We start from the raw sequence: 22897 nt of genomic DNA, 5'->3' as shown, positions 1-22897 counted from the left end.
CTTCTCTTTTAACGCTGGTAGGTGAAGTAATGAAAACTTGATTCCCATTTGGGTTTTTGGTTTCCTTTAGGCTACCAAGAAATGTATAAACAGTAGTTTGGTATTGACCTATAGATAATCTTTTCAAAAGAAGGTGGATTATTATCTTTGAACATCCTGTGCTGAAGTCCCTGAACCTTTTTTTTTTCCTACTTTTTAAATTTAAACATGTAATAGCACATATACCATCCTAATTATTTTTAAATGAACAGTTCAGTAGTGTTCAGGTTATTGTGCAGCCAGTCTCCAGAACATTTCCATCTTTCAAAACTGAAACTCGTTTCAAAACAATAACTCCTTATTTCCCCCTAACCCCAGCCACTGGCAATGAAAGAATAGCACCATTTACTTTCTGTTTCTTTAAATTTGACTGCTCTAGAGATACCTCCTGTAAATGGAATCATAGAGTATTCCACATTGTAGCATGTATCAGGGTATCATTTTTTTTATTACTAAATAATATTCCATTGTATGTATATACCACATTTAAAAAGTTTTTTTCTGTGTATGCCACATTTTGCCTGTCCATTAGTGATGAACACTTTGGCTGCTTCCACCTTTTGACCATTGTGAGTAATGCTGCTGTGAACATGGTGTGCAAGTTCTCTTGAGATCCTGCTTTCAGTTCTTTACACCCTGAAGTAGAATTGCTAGATTGTTTGATAATTCTCTTTTTTTAAAAATTTAAGAAAAAGCCATATTGTTCTACATGAAGGTTGCACTGTTTACTGTTCCCACCAGTAGTGCACAAGGATTTCAGTTTCTCCACATCCTTGATAACACTATTTTCCTTTTTTCTAATATTAGCCCTTTTAATGGATTTGAGATCTTATCTCATTGGTTTATTTGCATTTACCTAATTATTTAATATTATTTATATTGTACATCTCTTTATATGCTGGGTGGACATTTGTATATTGGTTTTGGAGAAATGTCTGTTCAAGTCCTTTGCTTATTTTTTAATTGTTGCTTTTTCCTGTTTTGTGGGAGTTCTTTAAATATTCTGGATATTACCCTCTTATCAGATGTGCAATTTGCAGATATTTTCTCCCCTCCCATGAGTTGCCTTTTTACTCTGTTGATTGTCCTGTTGATGTTTATTTTTGATGTATTCCTATTTATGTTTTGCTGCCTTTGCTTTTGGTGTCATTTCCAAGAAATCATTGCCAAATCCTATGTATACATGCTTTTCCCCTGTATTATCTTTCAGGAGGTTTACTTTTACATCTTAACATTTGTGTTTTTAATCCATTTGGAATTAGTTTTTGTATACGGAATAGGGAGTAAGGGTCCAGCTTCATTCTTTTGCATGTGGACATCCAGTATTTCCAACACCATTTATTGAAGAGACTGTCCTCCCTTTTGAAGGGTCTTGAAAAGTCCCTGAGATTATTTTCAATAATTACTGATGGATAGGGCCCTCTCTAATCAAACTGGCTTAAGTGTTTTTTTCTCCATCTTTAATTGTGTAAAGGAAGAGCAGTGGCTAGGAATGTGAAAAGGGAATTTAAAATCTGACCCTGACATTGAGTCACTCTGTCACACTGGACAGTCGCTACTACCCTGTGCCTCTGCTGCTCGTTTCCCAGACTGCCAGTCATGAAGCCGTTTTCACCCTTAGAGAGCCAGTGAGGGGCTGAAAGGGGATGATGTGGTAAAATGTACTGCAAAAGTTACAAGGTGCTCAGTAGATAGAAGACATACTTTTCTCCCCTGAATAAATTATTTACCTCTATTTTCTATTATTTTTCCCTGTTGAATTGGAAAGTACAGTGATAAAAATCTAGTGATATTTAAAGCTGATATTATATGCTTTGAAATCTGTAACGTATTAAATATATTTGTTTTTTGGGAGAGTGAGCTTTGTATTGCTTCCTAGGGGAAGCAGTGTGGAAAGTAAATATAACTTGATCAAAGTTGTCTTAATGATAGTTGATAAGCATGGGATAAAGGATAGGATTTTTTAAGTGTTAAATGAAAACTGGATGAATATAGTTCAGTAGATAAGTCAGAAAGTCATTCTTTTATAGGAATGTAAATTAGAAAAGGAACCCTCAGAAGACAAAAGCACATATTTTAGGATTATTCTTTCAAATAGGGAGCTCCCCCTAGTGCGTTTAAGATGATACTTACACACATTTGATTTGCAAGGAACTTTTGAGGAGCACATCTATTGGGTAAATCAAGGGATATTTTAATAAGGTTTGACTGAGCTCAAAGTAGTATAATATGGCTATGATTTGTTTCCTGTTGAGCAATAATTTTGAAGGTGGTAATTTACGACAGATTTCAAGACCCAGGTTTTATTTTCTTTGAAAACACTCGCTATAATTTGTCTTCATAATTTTACACGCTAAATCTATTTTCTAAAAGATAAAAAAACCACCTTGGTGTGATGATTTTAAAAGAAAATAAAAAAGAACATCCTAAAGACATTGCATTCTTAATTAGAAATTATTGAAAATAAAAGTACAAAAGGTGAAAGTAATATGATCCATTTCTTCAAAGAGAATATTTTCCCTTTATGCAAAAGAATGTCAATAATGTAGTATTAAGCTATGTATGAAAAATTATATACATTAAATTATGTTTGAAAATTAAAAGACCAGGAACAAATATTTGAATGAAAGACTATCACTCAGTTATTTTCAATTGATTTAAGGTCATTTATGGTCTGAATTAACTAAAAGTATTGTTTAGCCATGTTCGTGTTACAGATTTCTGCAAGGAGACTATAATATTTTATAAGTTAATTTTCTTAAATATTTAAAGTTATTTTTAGTCATCATACTCCACTCAAATTTATATTTTTATAAATTGTTTTGGTGGGTTTTTTCCTTTGGTTGATCAACACTAACATATTATCAGCACTGGTTTTTTTTTTTTTTTTCATTTTATTTTTTAATTTTCTTTTTTTAGCCGTGTGGCTTGCAGGATCTTAGTTCCCTGACCAGTAATTGAACCCTAGCCCACAGCTGTTAAAGTATCAGGTTTTAACCTCTGGACTGGCATGGAATTCCCTGTTTTCTTTCATTTTAAAGAAGTAATTTCTTTATACAAACTTCATTTTTGTTTAGCCTTATTATTAATTTGCTTAATTTAAGCATGGTCACAGACCATAGAATACTGGGTTTTTTGGATTTTGTCTTTATTCCCTGATCCCTCTTCTTTCCTCCATCCTTTTTTGTTGAGATACACCTTAAATATATATAGTATGTGTGAAGCTTCGTGAATTTTTATATACACTGTTAGAAAAACAAATTGAACTTTTTGCATCTATCAACAGAACTTTTCATTAGACTTCCTGTAAATATTACTATAGTTATTGCTTTTCAGGGTTTTAGAATTGAAAGTGATGTTAGACTTCATCATCCTTATTTTATAAGTGTAGAAGACCCAGTAAAGTTAAATGCTTAATTTTGTCACATTATGAAATATTTCACATTATGAAAAAGAGAGCAATTGGTTATGAAACAGTCATGCAGATTTTATTAGTAATTTATATTTTATTTAAGAGCAAATTTTGTTTAAAGGTATAACCTATAGATGGGAATCCCTTTGGGTGGTGCGGGTTATATCTGGAGCTCTCTAGAGGACTCTCCCTTCTTTCAGGTCCTCTGAAAAGCAGGCATTTCATTTTGTCATTGTGTTGCATTAAGCTTTTCTTGTAACACCCTGTTAAAATACTGTTTGTTATATTCAGTTGGATTTCCTTCAGAGTCCCTTGTCCCTCAGCACTCCCTGGAAAATAATGTGAATGTGGGGGATAGTTGACAGGATTTTGTGTATGGGTGTATGTGTATATGTATATTTGATGGCACTTTTTGATTTTGTACTCCTAGTTTACTGAGTTTCTGGTATAGTTAATACAGGACTGTTAACCTCGTCAGTCAGTTAGTTGGTTTCTCCAGTGTCATGTGCTGGCCAGTATTACGATTGTAATTATAAGTTTTTACCAGGACAGTTTGTAATTTGTTAACTACCAGTTAGTTTCCTTTGATATAATATACTTTTGAAAATCTCTAGGCATTGTTTTTAACATTCAGAAAAATCTGTTTGGCTCTTCACCCAAGTCATGTAATCTCTGAACCTCAGTTTCCCCATTAGGAAAATAGAATGGAGGAATCTTGTAGGATTGTGGTGAAGATTGATAAACACTGTAGTTTGTTAGTATAATAACACCTATTACCATTTCTGTAAATTTTCCTTTTATTTGAATTAAAAAAAAAAAACAGGGATTGTAGGTACATGGAGTATTTCATCCAGATTTTTAAGAACAAGAAATGTGATAGGGAAAGAATGAACTGCTTTATTAGAACTGGCCGTGCCAGGCCCTGCTGCTATCAGCTGGTGGTGTATTGACTGACAAGTCCCTTAACTTTGCCTCACTTTTGTCATGCGCAAAATGGTGATAATACCAATTGAAAACGTTTTTAAGGATTGAGAAGAACATTTGTTAATCATCTAGCAAAGTGCCTGCTTAGAAAAAACTTTGCTAATCTGCAGCCTTTGAGAAAAAACAGTAAATGTTTTTTTATAACCCAACATGCATACAGCACAAGAAGCTCAAATTAGCTGTCCAGCAGTTGCAGCTCAAGTGAAATTCCTTGCCTCTGGGGACATAGTGGGGTTTTGGCATTGAATTGAAGCTTTCTAGATTTCTCCAAAATACTTTTCCCTGAGTGTTATGAAAGTCTTCCCCCCCAGACCTCTAATTCTTGTTCAGAAATGTTTGGATAACTACTTCAAACAAATGTTTTTGATTTTCAAAGCAAGAAAGGTTTAAGCTTCTCTGAGGAATTTTCGATCTTAGACCATTTTTAGGGCTTTGTTAGTAGTGTATTTTAAAATTCAGGTGAGTAGTGGTTAGGATGAGATGAAGGATGTTCTTGTGCAGAAGAAAAGTCGAATGGAAAATGATCTCTTTTATTGTTTGTAATGTAGGTTTATTCGGGATGAGCCTGGGAAGGATTATTTTATGTGGTGATGTTTCTGTTAGGGCCTTGTGTGGTTTGCAATTTGATGTATTGAGAGAGAATTGCACCTAAAAAGTATTTTTTAATTTTTTTTAATTGAAGGATAATTGCTTTACAGAATTTTGTTTTCTGTCAAACCTCAACATGAATCAACCATAGGTATACATATATCCCCTCCCTTTTGAACCTCCCTCCCATCTCTCCCCATCCCACCCCTCTGGTTGCTGTATATGTCAGGAAACTCAAACAGGCTCTGTATCAACCTAAAAAGTATTTTAACTTAAAAATCTTATAATAGAATTAGTTGTAATCGGAGGACAAATTTACATTAGCTTGAGTGAGTGAAAGTTGCTCAGTCGTGTCTGACTTTTTGCGACCCCATGGACTGTCAGTTCTCTAGGACAGAATACTGGAGTGGGTAGCCTTTCCCAGCCTAGTGGTGATTTATCAAAACTTATTCTAGGTCCTACATACTTTTTTTAATCTTTTCTTAAAAGGAAATGACATTTTAACATTTTCCATTTATTAGTTTTGCTCAGATAAGCTGGGGAACATGTGAAGGTCCTTGGAGGGATTATATCTTCTAAAAAACTTTGTTCTAGAAAGGAAAACAGTTCTGAATATGTGAGAAAAAGTAATGTAGCCTTAGCTATTAGGTAATGTAATTTGAATAGTCATTGACAGGTTTTGTGCTGGCATCAGTGTTGAAGGAAAACTCTCCCTGTGTCTTAAAGCTGGTGAAGCTAGTTAGGAATCAGGAAACATCAAGAAAGTCTTCTGGTTATTCTGGAGTTTATAAACACGAGAAGCATCCAAACAACTCTTCTGAGAGGATTAAAAGCAATTATTTTTAATCGTAGAAATTGAAGATGGTTAAGTAAACTTTGTGGAAGGTTAGACTGAACCACAGTGGTGATTGTTAAAAAGTCTGGGTCCATAAGATAATGACAGATTATAGTACTTTTGGATTATAAGGAATGAGCAAAGTGATGTTTTTGTGACTCCTGATGTAATGCCTGAGTCTTGATGGTTTCTGATCATTTATGTACTGTGGAAGACATTAATGTAAAATTTTGGATTTTTATTTTACATTTTTGTCAATCTCATTTTTCAAAATAGTAAGTTAGAAGGAAAACCCAAGTAATTGCATCCAGGACATTGGGCCTAAGTCAGGTAGTAGAAAGAGAAAAGGATCTTTACATCTAAATTTTGTTAATCCACAATGGATAATGTCTAATCCCAAACAAGATTATATTGAATGTAAATCCTTGTATAGAAAAGTTATATTATGTTTTTAGAGCTTCGATTTCAGTGTGCTATAGTATCAAGCAAAAACAGGTAGCAGTCTCTGTAGGCACCCACCCGTCCATATGTGACATCTGCTTTTTCATGAGGTTAATTTCCAATGTAAAACCTTGGTGGATTCGTATGTATAGTTAGGAAGTCTTGTAAAAATTTGTTTTTAACAATAGATCCATATATTATGTGGTTGTTTTTTTTGTTTCCCAAGTATGTCATCTATTTTGAAAATTTAAATCTATAAACACTTGGGAAGGTGTTTAGTACAAGCATCTATAAATGTTTGGATCCGAATCTAGCCAGGGTGCATTTCTAGAAACTCTTACTCAAGTTCATATACCTAAATGATGAATTCAGAGAAATTTAAATATTTCCTCCTAAAAATATCTTACTGAAATTGGGTTACCACAAATTCTTTCCCAGAAAACAAAAATTCCATACTTTCTTTTTTTTAACAGAGTAGGGCCTCTTAAAACTAATCTCGCATTTTGGTTTATCCAGTTAAATTATTTTGAGGTTGACCTTAAGCCATAGCAAACGAAAAACAACAGAGTATTAGTTTTTCCAAGTGCTTATCATGAATTATTTTCCTTCATTAAGTTTGATACTTTAATGGCTAACTTTACTGATATGTACTGTTTATTAGGCGGTTCTTCATTTTCAGTTGTGGTCTTGAAGATACTTGTATAGTAGAATGCTGAGGTTGAAGTCCATCTTTTTTGTAGGACAGCTGTTATATTTGATACTTTTGACAGTATATTCATAATGTGGATATTTAGAAGGAAGTAATGATAATGGTTAAAGATATGGTTTAACCAGACTTTTGCAAATGTGATATCTGTAGGTTTGGTGGTAATCAACACCCAAGGAGATGATTATTTTTGATAGAATAGGCAGATGTGTATTTTTTTTGGAGGTCAGATTTCCAGCATTATTGCTGTATAACTTTCCCCATCTTTGAAAATGTGTTTTCATTTCATCTTGCTGTTTATTTTTTTACTTTTTCTGTTATGTTTCTGACATTTTTTTAATTTTAAATTTTATTTGTATTTTGGCTGCACCACATCGGCTTGTGGGATCTTGGTTCCCCAACCAGGGATCAAACTAGGCCATCAGTAGTGAGGGTGTGGAGCCCTACCCACTGGACCACCAGGGAATTCCCTAACCTGTTATTATTACATATTTTGCTGAAACTAAATTAATGCTATGCGATCCCTTTAATATTTCAGATATATTGAATTTATATTACTTTCCTTTGATACACTAGACTTAGTCTTACCATTTATTGAGTTTCTAACACTTCTTTCCACAAAGTCAAGCTTGTAATTTTTCAGTTCTGATAATGAATATTTTTTACATTACTAGTATGGTTGACCCTTAAATGACACAAGTTTGAACTGTGCAGGTTCACTTATCATGTGGAATGTCTTACATACTACAACCATTGGGGGTTGGTTGAATCTGAGCTTGTGAAATTACAGATATAAAGGGCTGACTATAAAGTTATATGTAGATTTTTGACTCTGCAGGGGTTAGCGCCCCTAAACCTTGCATTCAAGGGTCACCTGTATTTAGTTTATTATTTCAATCAAATCCTAGGGTATTGCCCCTCAGTCATTATGCTAAAATTAATATGTAAGATTCCCTCCTACTTTTGCTAAAGTCTTATTATTCCATCTCTTTCTAATTCTATTTTTTAAAAATACGGAATTAGATAGAGGAACTGTTTTAGTATACAGTTGTATAATGGAGTTACTTGAAACTAAAAGTGTACTTCTTTTTTTTTTTAATTATTTTTTCAGTGAAAAGTGTACTTCTTTTAATGGGGAATTTTAACATGTTTTTAAAGTTTATGCTTTAGTGTATTCTAAGTACTAGATTTTTATGCATTAGCAGATTTTTTTAAGTTTTATTTTTGAATATTAAGCATATTTTAATTTTGGAGAGTACTTATTTTGAATATGTAATAAATGTGCATAGTTAAAAAGTTTAAGCATTAGAGAAAGTTATATAGTTGCTCAACTCAGTTCTTCAGAGGTTGCCATGGTAAATCAGTTTATAGTGTGTATCCTTCCGAAATCTCTTCTACGTAATCAAAAGTATTAATTTAAAAGCACTAATTTGCACTAATTTCTTAAGATGAATATCTGAATTTTTACATCAAAGACTTATTTATGCCACACCACTTGGGATCTTGACTGTAAAAGTAATAATCTTGCTGAATTCAAAAACAAACATAAAACTTGTATTTCTGGCCTTGGAGTATTGATTTTAATGTAAGCCTGTTGGGCTGTTAGTGGCTTAAATAATTATTATATTTTCTTTGGAATGTGTAATTAAGCAGTTGTGTATTCATCCCTGTAATATAATGAACCTTCTCATCCTTTAATAAACAAAAGCTAAACAGTATTACTGACAGTGAGTATTGAATAGAAAATATAATTTGCACATCAAAACTATGATTTCATAGGTCTTATTGCTAGAGTTTGAAGCTAAAAAAATGATAGTTAAAAATATTAAGTATGTAAGTATTGTAAATAGATATTGAAAAAATTCTGGTTGTGATTTTCAAATGTCTGAAGTTTGAGCAATATTGAACTAAAGAATGTTATTGATTCTGGTTGACTTGTTTTGCACAGTATGTATTAAAACCTTTTCTCAATTCTGTATAGTTGTAAAAGTGTTTATTAGTATTATGATTAATAAGACTTTGGATGTGAATTGCATTAGATGCCTTTCTTTTAGAAATATGTTTAAAGTAGAATATTTTTAATATTGTTTCTATATTTTTTATAGAATTTGATTTTTGACAGTATAAAGGGAAGTGTTAGAAAGTTTCTAAATGAACATGAAGTGGTTGGTTTATCATTTTAGGAGACCATATATTGTTACTTCTTTATTATCTGTGGTATTAGAGGAAAATAGGGTAGATAATGAATGCAGGCTTCATTTCATATTTTTATGAAAGATTTATTTATGCAGATTCCACAGAGATGTAAATAAAGGGAACTTAAAGCTTCTAGTCTTGAACTGAACTTACAAAAGTTTTAGCCGCTGTCCTGCTAGGTACTTGTCCAGTATATGCATGAGAACCTTTAGTGATGTAGTAGTTATTTCTAAAAGCTGCCCTTTCCATTACTTTACATTTTTACTTGTTGTCACTGTAATTTGCTTGAAAAGGAAGTTTTAAATAGGAAGAAAGCACAGGTTATTTCTGAAAGTTTTTTATTTTCTGCTAGGTAATATACTTTTAGCCTAGACATATAATGTTATACATCTGAACATCTTTTTTGTTGATATTGGCCATAGCTGTCTTGATATATAACAAAATAGCTCACTGGTGATAGATGTTGGTAAGCTGAAGATACTGTCACAGGATAGAGTCAGAGAGTAGATCTCTGGTGCCCACTTTCCCTGTCCTGGGAAAAGTGTAACATAGACAAGCACTTGCTGTCCTTCTGGGATTTGTTTAAAGCACCGATATCGTGGAGCATGGTGGCATGGAGGGAAAACTTGAGCCCTCTGGTCCTGCAGCAGACGTAGCCACTAAAAGGTCTGCTGAATATTAGAGCTGCCTTCCTTTCACTGTCAATTCAAAACATAATATCTAAGAGAAGCTTAAGGGTACAGTAAAACTCCTGTGCCCCGCTGCGGTCCCCACCACCCCCTCCCCCCCATTTTAAATTTCTTGGGTAAAACTAAAAATTTTGAATCTGAGAACCAGATTAGTTTTTATTTGAAGGAAAATTAGGCTTATTTTTACATTTTAAAAACTCTTTGCTGAATGCTAATAACTTGTTTTAATATTTCCAAAGCAATTTTCTGCAAAATTGCAATAGGTTTTAGTTGGATAAATCTACTTTAATTTTATTTTTTAAAATTTTCATATTAAGCTTTTACGCCTTACTTTAACATCACAATAATGTTAAATTATTGAGAGATATATGTGAAGTGAAAGTTTTTGTATTTATCTTTAGCAGAACTCTTACCTGAGACTTTTGGCTGATATTAAATTTAAATTTTCTGAATGACAAGATTTCCATCAGTAAATATCTCTAGAGGTAGAGTTATACTTTGCACCGTATTTTTTTTTTTTTTTTAGTTACATGTCTAGATTCTTTATGCCAAGAACCAGGGTTCTGAGAGGAAAACATCTGAGTTTAATTCTGCTAATGGCATAAGTAAACTTTTAGTCCCTCTACTGGCTGCCTTGGTCGTAGCAGACCTTTAATTTTTTTTTTTTCTTTTCAACTCTTAAGATAAAGACTAGCTTTATGACTGAGGTGAATTTTGAGGTAAATTCTAATATGAACTGTCTCCAAATTGAGTGACTTCATAGATATCCTTATTAAGAATAAAAATGTAAAATAGTGACTCAAGTTTTGATAATTATTAAACTTTGCTGCTGCTGCTGCTAAGTCGCTTCAGTCGTGTCCAACTCTGTGCGACCCCACAGATAGCAGCCCACCAGGCTCCCCCGTCCCTGGGATTCTCCAGGCAAGAACACTGGAGTGGGTTGCCATTTCCTTCTCCAATGTGTGAAAGTGAAAAGTGAAAGTGAAGACGCTCAGTTGTGTCCGACTTGTAGCGACCCCATGGACCGCAGCCTACCAGGCTCCTCCGTCCATGGGATTTTCCAGGCAAGAGTACTGGAGTTGGTTGCCGTTGCCTTCTCCGATTAAACTTTGCAGATTTTTGTAAAACATGAAAAAAATAATCTTGTGATACTGGCAGACAACCAAAAATGTGTTTTAGTTTGCTGGCTAAAAGATAATATCAGAGAAAGATTCCAATTGTTTACATGCTTTTGCCAAACTAGAAAAGGCAGAGGAGGAACAGCCTAAAACTATCTTTATTGGCACAACATGGTCTGGTCATTTTCTGCAGGTTATTTAGAAATTTATGCTTAGATAAATGTTAATACAATACTTTTTATATGGAAGTTGGGATAATTTTCCCTGGGGAAATAAACCTCTCTTTGTGTGTAAATTACATTCATTAAGTCATTATTCTGATTTTTATCATAACTAATACTGTTCCTTTTCTTAGTGTGATTCTTGACTAAACTGTCTCACCTGAGACAGGAAGGGGTCTTAGGCACAGCAGAGTTAAATGAGTAAAGAGCTGAATGAGGATGGCCAGATTTTTCTTTACTTTTTTCTGCCTTTGATCTTTACTTGTATTTTCCAAAATTTAAAAGTCATTAAAAGCTTTTAATATTATTTTATTTTTTCATTTGTATATATCGTGTCTGAAAGTTGATTGAAGTTACAGAGTTTTCAAAAGTAATATGTACAACATTTTGTTTTACTGTGTTTTTCTTGGGGGAGTGGTATATTGATTTATATATAGAAAAATTGATAAGGCATCACAGAACTGCAGGAAAGAAGACATCACAGAGCAACAGGAAACCAAATAATGGAATAGTCCTGCCGTACATAGTTAATTTTACTGCAGGTAGAGTATATTAAATGAAACCAAATTGATAGTAATTCTGTAATACTGGGGGATTCCCTGGTGACTAATTCTAATACTATAATACTGGGAGCTTCCCTGGAAAAGAACTCGCCTGTTATTGCAGGAGATGCAGGTTCCGTCCGTGGGTTGGAAAGATCTCCTGGAGAGGGAAATGACGGTCTGCTCCAGTGTTCTTGCCTGGGAAAGCCCATGGACAGAGGAGCCTGGTGGGGTCTATGGGGTTGCAAAAGAATCAGATAGGACTTGGTGACTAAACGGCAACAACTGCAATTATAATACCATTCTTTGTTGCATGAAAATGGCACAATCCAGGTTGGTGTAGAATTGTATTCAAGAGAATTTAGCTGCTGCTATTAGGACATTCAGATGCTTCAGAAAGACCACGTAATTTAGAGTTGGAATCACTTTCTGGCTTTTTCCAAAACCAGATGTGTGACTTAGGGTCATATCATTTAATCTATCTCCGTGATTAAACATTTTTATTTCACCAAGTTTTTAGGATCAGATGAGATAAATATAAGTGCTTATTGCTATTATCAAGTGCCTGGTTATTACAGTAATTTTAGGCATAGAATCTGAAGAGTATTATGTGTACAAGTCTCCAGTAAAGTATCAATTAAGAGCTTTGTTGTCAAGAAAAAGTAACTTTGATTTTAATGTTTAAATTTGGCTTAAATTTTTATAACTTAAAGACTTTTTGCTAAGTTTTAATACATTTGAACTTGATTTTTAGACATTATGGTACTTAAGTATGTGTTTGAGTCTTTGGGTAGACAACATCATCCGTGAAGTTTTTAATAACTGTACATAGTTGTTTAATTGTAAATACGTCAAATCCTTTGGCTTTTGGAGGATAATTATGAGTGTGCTTACACAGAAATAAGAGTGGATGGTTTTCAAACTTCTGAACAGAAAATCTGACTTTGATTTAGGTTAAAATATAAAGGTGAAGCAGAGATACCTGTGCAAGTATTTAGCCCATGCCCTAGCAGTATTAATAGATTTGCTGATCTGTTTCTTAAAGGAAGCAAGTCAGTCAAAGTAGTTTTAGCTTAAGGATGAAAGTGAGATACAGACGAGGATGTCTTGATTTTATCTCCTTTTGCCAAATTATATTTGTAGCCAAATATATTTGTAGAGACGAGGAGAGTTATTGTATGTCCATTGGTACATACTTTTATTATGTATGAGAATAGAGATTAGGTATCATGCATCAACAGTTCTTGACGTAGAGTAGTCACTCAATGAGTAGCAAACATGAATGAATAGAAGGTGGATGACTGGATGGACATAAGGAGGAAGGAGGTGGAATCCTCTTACTGCCTAATAAGTTTGGGACGCATTCATTTATATTGCAGTAAAGGTGACATCTATATTTTTTGAAGCTTGTTGAAGTTTGAGTAATTCTGATTGGCTCTGTAAACTCGTGTTAAGTTCAGTGGTGTTAAGTATATTCACATTATTGTGTGAGATGTAATATATTTAAAGTGAACGTAAGGAACAGATGCATGCTGTAGGGAAGTATATTCAAAATGTACTCCATGAAAGCACTCCAGGTCTAGTTTTATTTGGGAAAATGTTATGTTTATATTTTTATTTAAGTTTGAAAACTACTGCTATTAAAATTTGGAGAGGGAAAGAGGGGGTGAATTAGTCAAGGCCAGAGTAATCAGGGAAAGTTTTAAGGCAGGAGAGGAAGGCTTAAACTGGGCCTTAAAAAATGATGAGGAATTAGATGGGTTGTGGGCAGGATAAAGGAAAAGCATTCTTGATGAGGGAACCAGTCAAAGCTCAGAGATTGGGAATGAACATTGCCTGTTTCTAGATCGAAGAGGAGTTGGTGTTATGAGAATTTATTGTGTATGTTGGGGGTGAATGGTGTGAGAGGCAGCATAGTAATGTTTTCCAAAATGTGTTCCATCTCCCATGACTGTTATAGAGGAAGAAGGGAGGAAAATCACATCCTTCTGCAAGGTTCTAGGAACATGTGAATGGAACTGCATTTGAAAGCCTTTAGAGGTTATTCCCAACATATTTTAATTTGATCTGACCAGAGGACGTTTTCTCTACTTGGAACCATTGTTTCTTGGACACTAGTTTGAAAAATGTTTATGTCACTTACATACATTTACACTTCTTGACTTGATCAAGAAATTTAATATACCAAATACCCCCTGCTCCCTCTTTATGATTAGGTTATAATCACAATGACTGTATGTGGAGAGTGTTTGTAAACCCAGTCAACAAATGAGTATGTGCTGTAATCTGCTAATAATTGAGTTATATAAATGTAAGGGAAATGTTACAGAACTATAAAATATTACATGCTACATCCTTGCTATTCTGTGTGTGGTCAGTGGACTTTAATGTCCTCTATCTCCTAGCCTGCTATCTTGTTGGAAATGTGAAATCTTAGTCTTTGTCCCAGATCTACTGAACCAGAGCCTGCATTTTGTTAAGATCTCCTAGTGATTCATATGCATGTTAAAATGTGCATGTGTCACATGCTGTTTTATATCATGTCCAACAAAACTTCTTTCTGACCTTTCTTGAACACTGTTAGTAGCAGAGAATTTGATACTTTTGATTTCAAACATAGTGTTTACCCTCTGTAACTTCTATGTTTGGTCATGGTTTTGTCTTAAAGAGTTATACAAAATGTGCTTCAGTATTGCAAATGAGAGTCATTTATGTGTAAAAGATAAGCTTATGTTTATCTGAGTCCCTAACAAAATCTGTCACTTAGAATTAATCATAGCATTAGTGACTTGGCCAGAGATTTGAATGGAAGTTAGTGAAGTTGATTGACCTTAACTGTAGAGCATTTAAGAGCTCTGTACCATTGTTTCATTGCCTATGTTGCTGCTGTTTTTTTTTACTTCTCTGGCCAAGCAATTTCTTTAAATTGCCATCCTTCTTAATTTTGACTTTTCATGTTGGACTGTTTTGCTAAGCTCAGGGCAGGCCTAGTGTTTCTTTGGAGCCAGCTCATGGAGCCCTTCCATCTCTGTACTGGATCACTTGGCTAGATACTTTGATTATAGGCATAGATTACTTGGTAAATGTTGAGGAAGTTAAAAATTATTTTAATTTGTAATATCTAAATATGTCAAATCATTAGAATTGAACTGTAGGGTCCCTTTTAAGAAGTTAAATACTTTTAGTTACTTAAGTATAGATGCTCACTGTAAAAATTAATACAATACAAAAATGTAGAAAGAAGTGAAAAATCCATTTTTTCCTCTAATTCCAGCCCTTGAAGGTTAACCTGTTTAGTTTATGTTTCCTTCTAAACCTTTTTTGAAAGTGTACAAAAGGTATAGTTGTAAATAAAATTTAAAAACAAGAAAAGAAGATTTATATATTGTTCTGAAAATTGACTTTTTACTCAGAAAAATTAAGCTCATTTTTAGATCTTAATATGATCAATATGTTTTTTTGACTTTAGGGAAGAAACCCCTTTTTTTTGGAGCCAGCAATAATTATTACAATTACTGATGGGAGCAAGTTGACTACTACCAGTGGAGTCCAGGATGAGGTAAGTTATGTTTATATCAGCATGGATTATGCAAAAGCATTTGAAAAAAATCTTCATTTGTATATGCATTGTAGGATAGTGAAACCTTAAATAGGTTCTCTATTTGATGCAGTCTGGACTCATCTGGCTTCTAGAACTCATTTACCTTCTCTGTTGTTGGTAGCACTGGCCTCTAATTTTTCTTGAATAGGAATCCCTTCTGTGAAAAATTTTGGATCTACCACCCATCTCAATTGTATGTGTATTTTTGAGTTTATGTGAGGGTCACAGTGTCAGTTACAGCATATTTAGTAAAATGAGTTCTTATTTTGAGGCTCAAAAATGGATGCAGCATTTTAATAATTGCTTCTTATTTCAGTGGATTGTCGTGTGTACTCCACTATGGAGACTCCTAGACTAGAGTACAGCAAAGCCAAGAGGTGGTTAAGTCTAGGAAAAGTGAAGGTTTTTGGACATTTTAATTCTTAGTCAAATACTATATAAATAAGTTAGAGCTAGCCTCACGTATTCTCTGCTAGCATGCATTGTGCAGAGTTGGGTGTGTGTTGTGTGATAGGTTCAGTGCAAGGGATTCATCTTGACTTCAAGATGTTTTTACTGTAATATTTGAACCACTATTGAATATTATGTTTGTTTATTAAAATAGATTGATATAGAAAGGAGGTGGTTTAGGCTATTCTCTTTACTGCTTACAGTTGATTTAGATCTTAATTTTAATTCTCACTGTATTTACAAAGGGTTTAAGTAGGAAAAGTGTAGTTTTTCAGTAATTTTTAGAAATACTTTGATTTGTGTGACATTGTGAAATGCAAATTGGATATACAGTCCAGACCCGTGGTTATCTAGTCTTTGTTCAACTACTTTCTAGCAATGAAGTTTGTACCTAGCACCCCTAAATCTCTGTACTCGTCCGTAAATAAATTCTTGCCTTACCTCATAGAGTTGTTGAAAGACTGAAATGAAATAATGTGAATGAAAGTACTTGGTGTGCTCTTCATAACACTGTAGAATTCTACCATGAAGCTTTGGAACTAGTAAAGAATCGTTATTTCCTGATCTTGACTTGGGGGGAAGAGAGCCAGATTTATTTTGTTTGAACAGTTGATGTTGAAGGGGAATTTAGGATATAATTCACAGAAAAACAGTTGAAAAATTAGGTGGATTAAAATTTGTAATTAAATAATTTATAGACATAGCTATGGGATGCTCCATAGCTGACATTAATGGATTTTGGGGCTTTCTTAAACTTAGTTGATCTGTGTAGCCAATTATATTCTGCCATTTTTCAGAAACAGATAGACATTGATTGTATACATTAAGAGTGAATAGGTTGTTTAACTTCAAATTTGAAAATTTCAAATTTTTTCCCACTTTGCCTTCCTTTTGAAAAATTTGAGAGAAAGATTGAGGTATGAGTAATGAGGTCAGAAGCACTATGATTTTGTTTTGTAGTTATGATGGCTGCAAAGGTATTTTTCTTTTTTATTTATGTTTTACATTTATATGAAGTATTTCTCCATGTGAGGTTATCTATTCAGGGTACTCTATCTTAACCACCTTTGTAGAAATTCCCTTTGGGGTTCAGTATATTTTGTTCCTGTATATCTGGATCTGCTTTGTTGGTGATAATTTGTTTTAGCTTTACAAAATATCTTGAAAAATATATATGGATATTGGAATTGCTCACCTTTTGTCCTAGGTCCTTGGGAGAGATACTGGAAAAGTAGAACTATGTGTTTACAGTAACCTAAAACTCATTCCTAGTAAGGTTGGGAAGATTTTCCTGTGGGACCAGGGTATTACCTTTTAGTGCTGTTGTATCTTCTACAATATTTAGCATAGTACTGAGAACAAGGCTTACATTAAAAAAGTATTGATTATAGATACTGCTATATTGAGTCTGATAGTCACAATCAAAATTGATCACAACTTTTTATCTGAGATAGATGACTCGTTATGAGGCAAAGATTTATTTTGGATATGCTGTTGGAACATTGGTCTGTGAGTTATTTTGGGTTTCAAGTTTAGGAGTTTCTTTGGTCACCTCCATATTGAGTTCTTCATATTCCAACAAGACTCACTTTGAGGGCCAGAAAATGTATCCTGTATGTGTTTATTGTGGAAGGTTTATTTTTCCCTGAGAGGTGAAATACTTGTCTCTTCTAGTCTTAATAATTAAATAATGTGATTCATTTTGAGGACAATTATCAATTTATAAAAGGCATAAAGATGCTTTTCGATTTGCTTGTTTTTTTGTGAGTGTGTGTGTGTGTTATATGATCTGTATTGTAATTTTTACTAGGAAATAACAAGCAGAATATTGCTTTTGCCTCTTTTTCTTCAGTTCTGTTAACCTTTACCTTTGGCAAAACTTGATTCTTTTTAAAGATTTATTGAATGAGTGAGTGTTGATAATTTCCACATTAGATATGTGTGTATAATTCTTGAGTAGCTGTGACTGCTGTTGATGTGACCTGTTACTATTTATAGAGTTGTGCATCCCACCCATACAGTGCCCTTTGCTCAAAGTTCTGTTATCTCACATAGTGTATATGGTCTGTTCTGCTAGTGCTATTTTCCAGTGATAAGTGTTCCTGCTGCTTTGAAATCATCCCTATGGCGTATTACTTTTTATTTTACAAATGAGGAAATTGACATCTGGGGAGGCAAAGTAATTTGCTCAAGGTTATAACATTTATTATTGACAAACTCTGGATTAGAATTGATCTAAATTCCAAAGACATCCTAGCCCCTCCAGACCCAGTGCTTTTTCCCTGATGCTATCCGCTATCTTTCTGTTTAAATCTATTACTGTATGTTCTTGAAATTTGCATTCTACTTACCTGATTTACTGTTGTTTGCTTCCCCTCTCTGTGCGTTTGTGACATGGGTATTATGTTCCTGTTCTGTAAGTGTCCCTTGAATGACCATTATGACCAGGGCATTTCTAGGTAGTGAAGATAACAAAGATGAATAGGGTGGGTTTCTGGTTCTTAAGTTCACAGTCTTATGGGGGAGGATTGTCTGTTAAATGGTTTTATGAGTGATAGAATAGAGATACATACTAGGTGTATGGAAGCACTAAAGGAGGAGAGGAGGGTTAATATTACCTATCCTGTGCATGTATCAAATCCTGTGTGATGTAAATTTTTATAGTCATTTAAATTTTGATTAAATTCAAGGATCTTGTGATTTCATATAGGATGTGGCTCATAGATTATGTCTGTGAAAGTTATAGAGAAACTTGGTACAAAGTTGTTTTGAGCCTAGAAAATAGTTTATGGAAAAACTTGGTGCCATATTGCCTCCTGACCTGGCTAAATTTGTACAGGCCAGAATGATCTAATTACTTACAACTTGTTTATCAAAATAATAACAGGGATACTATTTCCCCTATGACAGGTCATCATTTAGCAGTGTGTTAGGAGTTAGAAGAGAAACAGCATGTATTATGGACGAAACTCCTGAGCTGTGTAACGTCATTTTACCTTAATTTACGATTTTAATTATTTTTTTTGGCCTTATTTAATGAAAATCCAGGCCATTGTCTGAGTTGTTCATGAGTGTGTTTCTAGTGTAGTGTTTTTGGATAACTCTGGAAATTTTGATGATGGCCTATGGTAGAAGAATATGTGTGTTATCTTTTGACTTTTTTTCTTTTTAAATATAGCTGTTTGATAAAAAAAAAATTTTTTTTTTGCAGTGTTTTCATTTATGAGGTAGGAGTTAGATGGGACCTTGAATTCTGATACATGAGAAATCTGTGTATTTCTTATTGCCATAGTCATCTTTGGTGTTGATAAGCATACTTGTGGTCAAATACTTCTAGTATCATTCATCATGTCATGTTACTAATGTATCAGATGTTTTGGTAGATTCACCAAATTATAATTAGAGTTACTGAAAAAAATTTTCTGGTTTTTATTGCTTGAGAAGATCTTCTTTAATACTCTTTTGCAATGGAAAACTTCTGTGCTATGATTCCAGGAACACGTGGCTAACTATATTGCTCAATAAAGTAGCCAGAAGAAATCTTGCCAGTCCCTTCTTGGTGATGAATGACATTCCAGGATCATGTAGCAGTTATTTTTCTCTTCCTTGAAAGTGCTAATAGTAGTGTTACCTTTCAGATATTGAGATTTGCTGAAGACTCTTTGCATGTCTTTATCAATGTTGTGATTGCCCTAGAGGCTAATGTTTTAGAGAAGATATTTGCAGTCAAAAAAACCTGTTGGCTTTTGACATGAAAAGTTTTGCCTCCTTACGAGTTTTCCAGCTTTTTAAGACAAACTAGGACTGCTACTTTGATAACTTCTTGAAAGAGTACTTGTTTGTAGAAAGAGAAATGTCTGAGTAAGCTCAACTGTGTATTAAAGTGGCTGTCCTTTGTGATCTTACCTTTAAGTTTTTCAGTTCTCAAAAGCTGATGCAGAAGTCCCATCAGTCTTTGAGATGTGGACTGGTATTAGTGATTTTTTTGGATCATTCTGGGCAATATAGAATGAATTTACCTTTTACAAGGATAATCTATAGTTAGGATCTATAATTACAGTTTGCATTTAACTATTCATGTTGTGTAATGTTTAAAAGACAATCCAGAATTTTAAAATGTTTCTACTATCTGAAATCAGAAACTGCATCTCCATCCCCCCATAAAGTATTTTGTTTCACTAAAGTTACCAAAATATGTGCCAGAAGCTGTTGAAACTATTTTAATCATGCAAAGATTTTTAGACACATATTTTAAATTGTTGTTTCCCAGTACACTTAGAATTTGGGAGACTTTTGTTTTTATTTTTTCTTTTTCAAAAAGACTTCTAAGGAATCTTGAAGGATGTTATTGTAATTTGGTAGAATGTATTAAACAGATCTGTGTATAAATGCGTTTCTGAGTTTTCATTATCAAGATTAGCTTCTGTCTTACTGATTCAGATGTTCTGAACATATGTATAACATGACCATGTATGTTAGTCTCTATTAATTCAACTTTCCGGAACATTTAATAAGAATTTGTTAGAAGTAGATCATTCACATTTTCTTACGTACCCATATTTTTGGCCCTGTTCTCTCAACCCCTTACTTCTGGTATGCTATAGAAATGTATATATATAATGTATATATATATCAATAATTATTAATATTTTAAAATATGTAATTATAAAAATGCACAATTAAAAGGGTTGGTGATATATTTTAATACTGTAATGAATTTTCAGTAATTCATATTTGCAATACTCTTAAAATATATCTTTTTTCAAAGTCAGACTCTTAAGGATTTGAGTTTGAAATCAGCAAAAAAAAAAACTCTTTAAGGATTGCCTCTAGACAAACACTATGATAGAATAATTAAAAAGAAATGCTGGCTGATCACTCTTTAGTGAAGTTGTATGGCTGCAGTTACTAATGTGTTATCTAGAATTCTGCATTAAGCTATATCAAAATAGTTTTTATTCAGCGTGTGAGACAACTTCAGCCTGCATTTATTAGCCTGTCAGAACCAATAAGCAAAAGAGATCCCACACATGTAAGGAAAATTTCATTTGCAGATGTTTCTGTTCTTCTGATTCTGACTCTTCCATATATAAATGACTGTTACTTAGAAAAGTAGTTCTCAACTGGCTGCATCAAAGCCACCTGAGTGTTTTATAAAACGTGCATGCTTCAGCTCTAGTTCTGGAACTTTTGGTTCCATTGGTCTGGGCGGTGACCTGGGAATCGGCACTTGTTTCAGTGTGGCCAAGTTGGTTCTGATGCAGTCTGGTTTGGAAACCATGGTTTCAAAACATAACTGAAACTACAAATACATACATTTTTAAACTATAAAAAAAAAAAACAAAATAAACCGCTTTAACAAAGCAAGATAAAACTGTTTTTCATGTACATGTCTCGAAATACATGTGACTTCCCTTGTGACTCAGCTGATAAAGACCCACCTGCTATGCGGTAGACCTGGGTTTGATCCCTGGGTTGGGAAGGTCCCCTGGAGAAGGGAGGGGCTACCCACTCCAGTATTCTGGCCTGGAGAATTCCATGGACTGTATAGTTCATGGGGGTCGCAAAGAGTTGGACACGACTGAGCAACTTTGACTAGCAGTGTTTTGTTTAAAAATTGACTCTTGACCTTTAGAATTGTTAAACTTGGGAATTGGGTGTCTGAAGGGTATGGAATAGGTCTTCTGTGAATACATTCTTTATTGTGTTTGGTATAACTTAGAATCATTATTGGATAGCTGTGAAGTAACCTCTGTACTGACTGTAGTCAGTCTTTATAGTTGCTGCATATGGTGTGCTCTATTGAAGAGGACGCCCAGACCCTGAGACTGAGATGGGGAGGACAGTGGAAACGAGGGGAGTATTAGTTCATATTTCATACTATTGGTTATTTGGCTTAGGAGCTTTTATCTGAAGGACTATATAGTTTTCTGTTATCTTTGTTATTCCTTAATTCCTGATTTGGATGTTTGTAACTAGCATTATTTTAAAAAGTGATATGTATATAGAACTAGTGATAGTTAGACTTAATTTTTACTTACTAGAGAGTTGCTGCTAAAATACCCTTCTATAATGAATTGTTCCAATTTTGAATGCTTAAAGTATATTTTAGATTAATTAAGCAATGATTTTTCTTGCGCTGCATAGTGACTTTGGTTTGTGTACAAGAATAGTGGCATACCATACATTTATATTTAGTCTGGGTACTGAGGACACAAAGATGGAATTAAGCAAGACTTTTGCCCCTAGACAACATTATCTTTGAAGATAGGAAAGTAAATAAGCATTTTTAGTACTCTGAGATAAGTCTCATGACAGAAATAAAGAAAGAAGCTAAGTTTTGAGAAATGAGTAAGGAATTGAGCCATGACACTGCAGGAAGAGGGAACAGTGTATATAAAAGTATGAAAACAGTGTATTGGGAGGCGGTAAATTATATAATGGGAGTGTGGTCAGTGTAGGGAGGAGGAGTGTGTGCTTGAAATGCAGGTAGAGGCCAGATAACCACCTTAAGGAGGTGATTTTCTTAACATATGCTGAGGAGGTACTGAAGATATTAAGCAGGTAAGTCACATGAGCAGATGTGCATTTTAGTAAGTGTACTTTGCTGGAATGTGAAAGAAGATAGAGTTGAAAGATGGTAAACTGGGAAGAATTAGCAAACTATCAATACACACAATAACCCAGGAAAAACATGGGATGTGCTGAAACGAAGCCAGTGTCTGCGTAGGAAGGCAGAAATCTGAGTCAGGTATGCTAGGCAGGACCTAGAACAAAGCAAAGTATTTGACAGGGTTTTGAACCAAGGGTCCTTGCTTGGATTTCAGAGGGTTCTGTGTATTACCTGAAATCTTTATCCAGGTATTATTTAGATGTATATGCATATTTTTGTGGGGGACACAGGTCAAGCTTTAACCATATTTTCAGACAAGTGAAAACAAAATATAATAGTTTAGTAATATTTTGAGGTTTCCAACATGGGAATCTGTGTGGATTTGGTAGTGGTAACTGAAATGGGTATATGGGATAAGTAGTAGAAAAGAATATAAAATAATTGTTTGATAAAGTATCATTA

The 22897-nt window shown here is 33.9% G+C and overlaps 1 protein-coding gene across 4 annotated transcripts in view; it reads left to right on the top strand.

Moving 5' to 3' along the window:
- Positions 1-22897, top strand: part of INTS6 (integrator complex subunit 6) — a 78968-nt gene that overhangs the window by 5467 nt on the left and 50604 nt on the right. For 3 of the 4 annotated variants that reach the window (XM_043477434.1, XM_043477435.1, XM_043477433.1), the window contains one exon: positions 15241-15330. In XM_043477434.1, the coding sequence (XP_043333369.1) occupies positions 15241-15330 (90 nt within the window). Of the gene's footprint in view, positions 1-15240; positions 15331-22897 lie in introns of those variants that run through there. The other variant, XM_043477436.1, reaches the window with a different exon arrangement.

Source organism: Cervus canadensis, chromosome 9, assembly GCF_019320065.1.
Source record: "Cervus canadensis isolate Bull #8, Minnesota chromosome 9, ASM1932006v1, whole genome shotgun sequence".
Classification (NCBI taxonomy): domain Eukaryota; kingdom Metazoa; phylum Chordata; class Mammalia; order Artiodactyla; family Cervidae; genus Cervus; species Cervus canadensis.
Note: the sequence above shows the minus strand (reverse complement) of the source record. Positions and strands in the feature narration are given on the sequence as shown.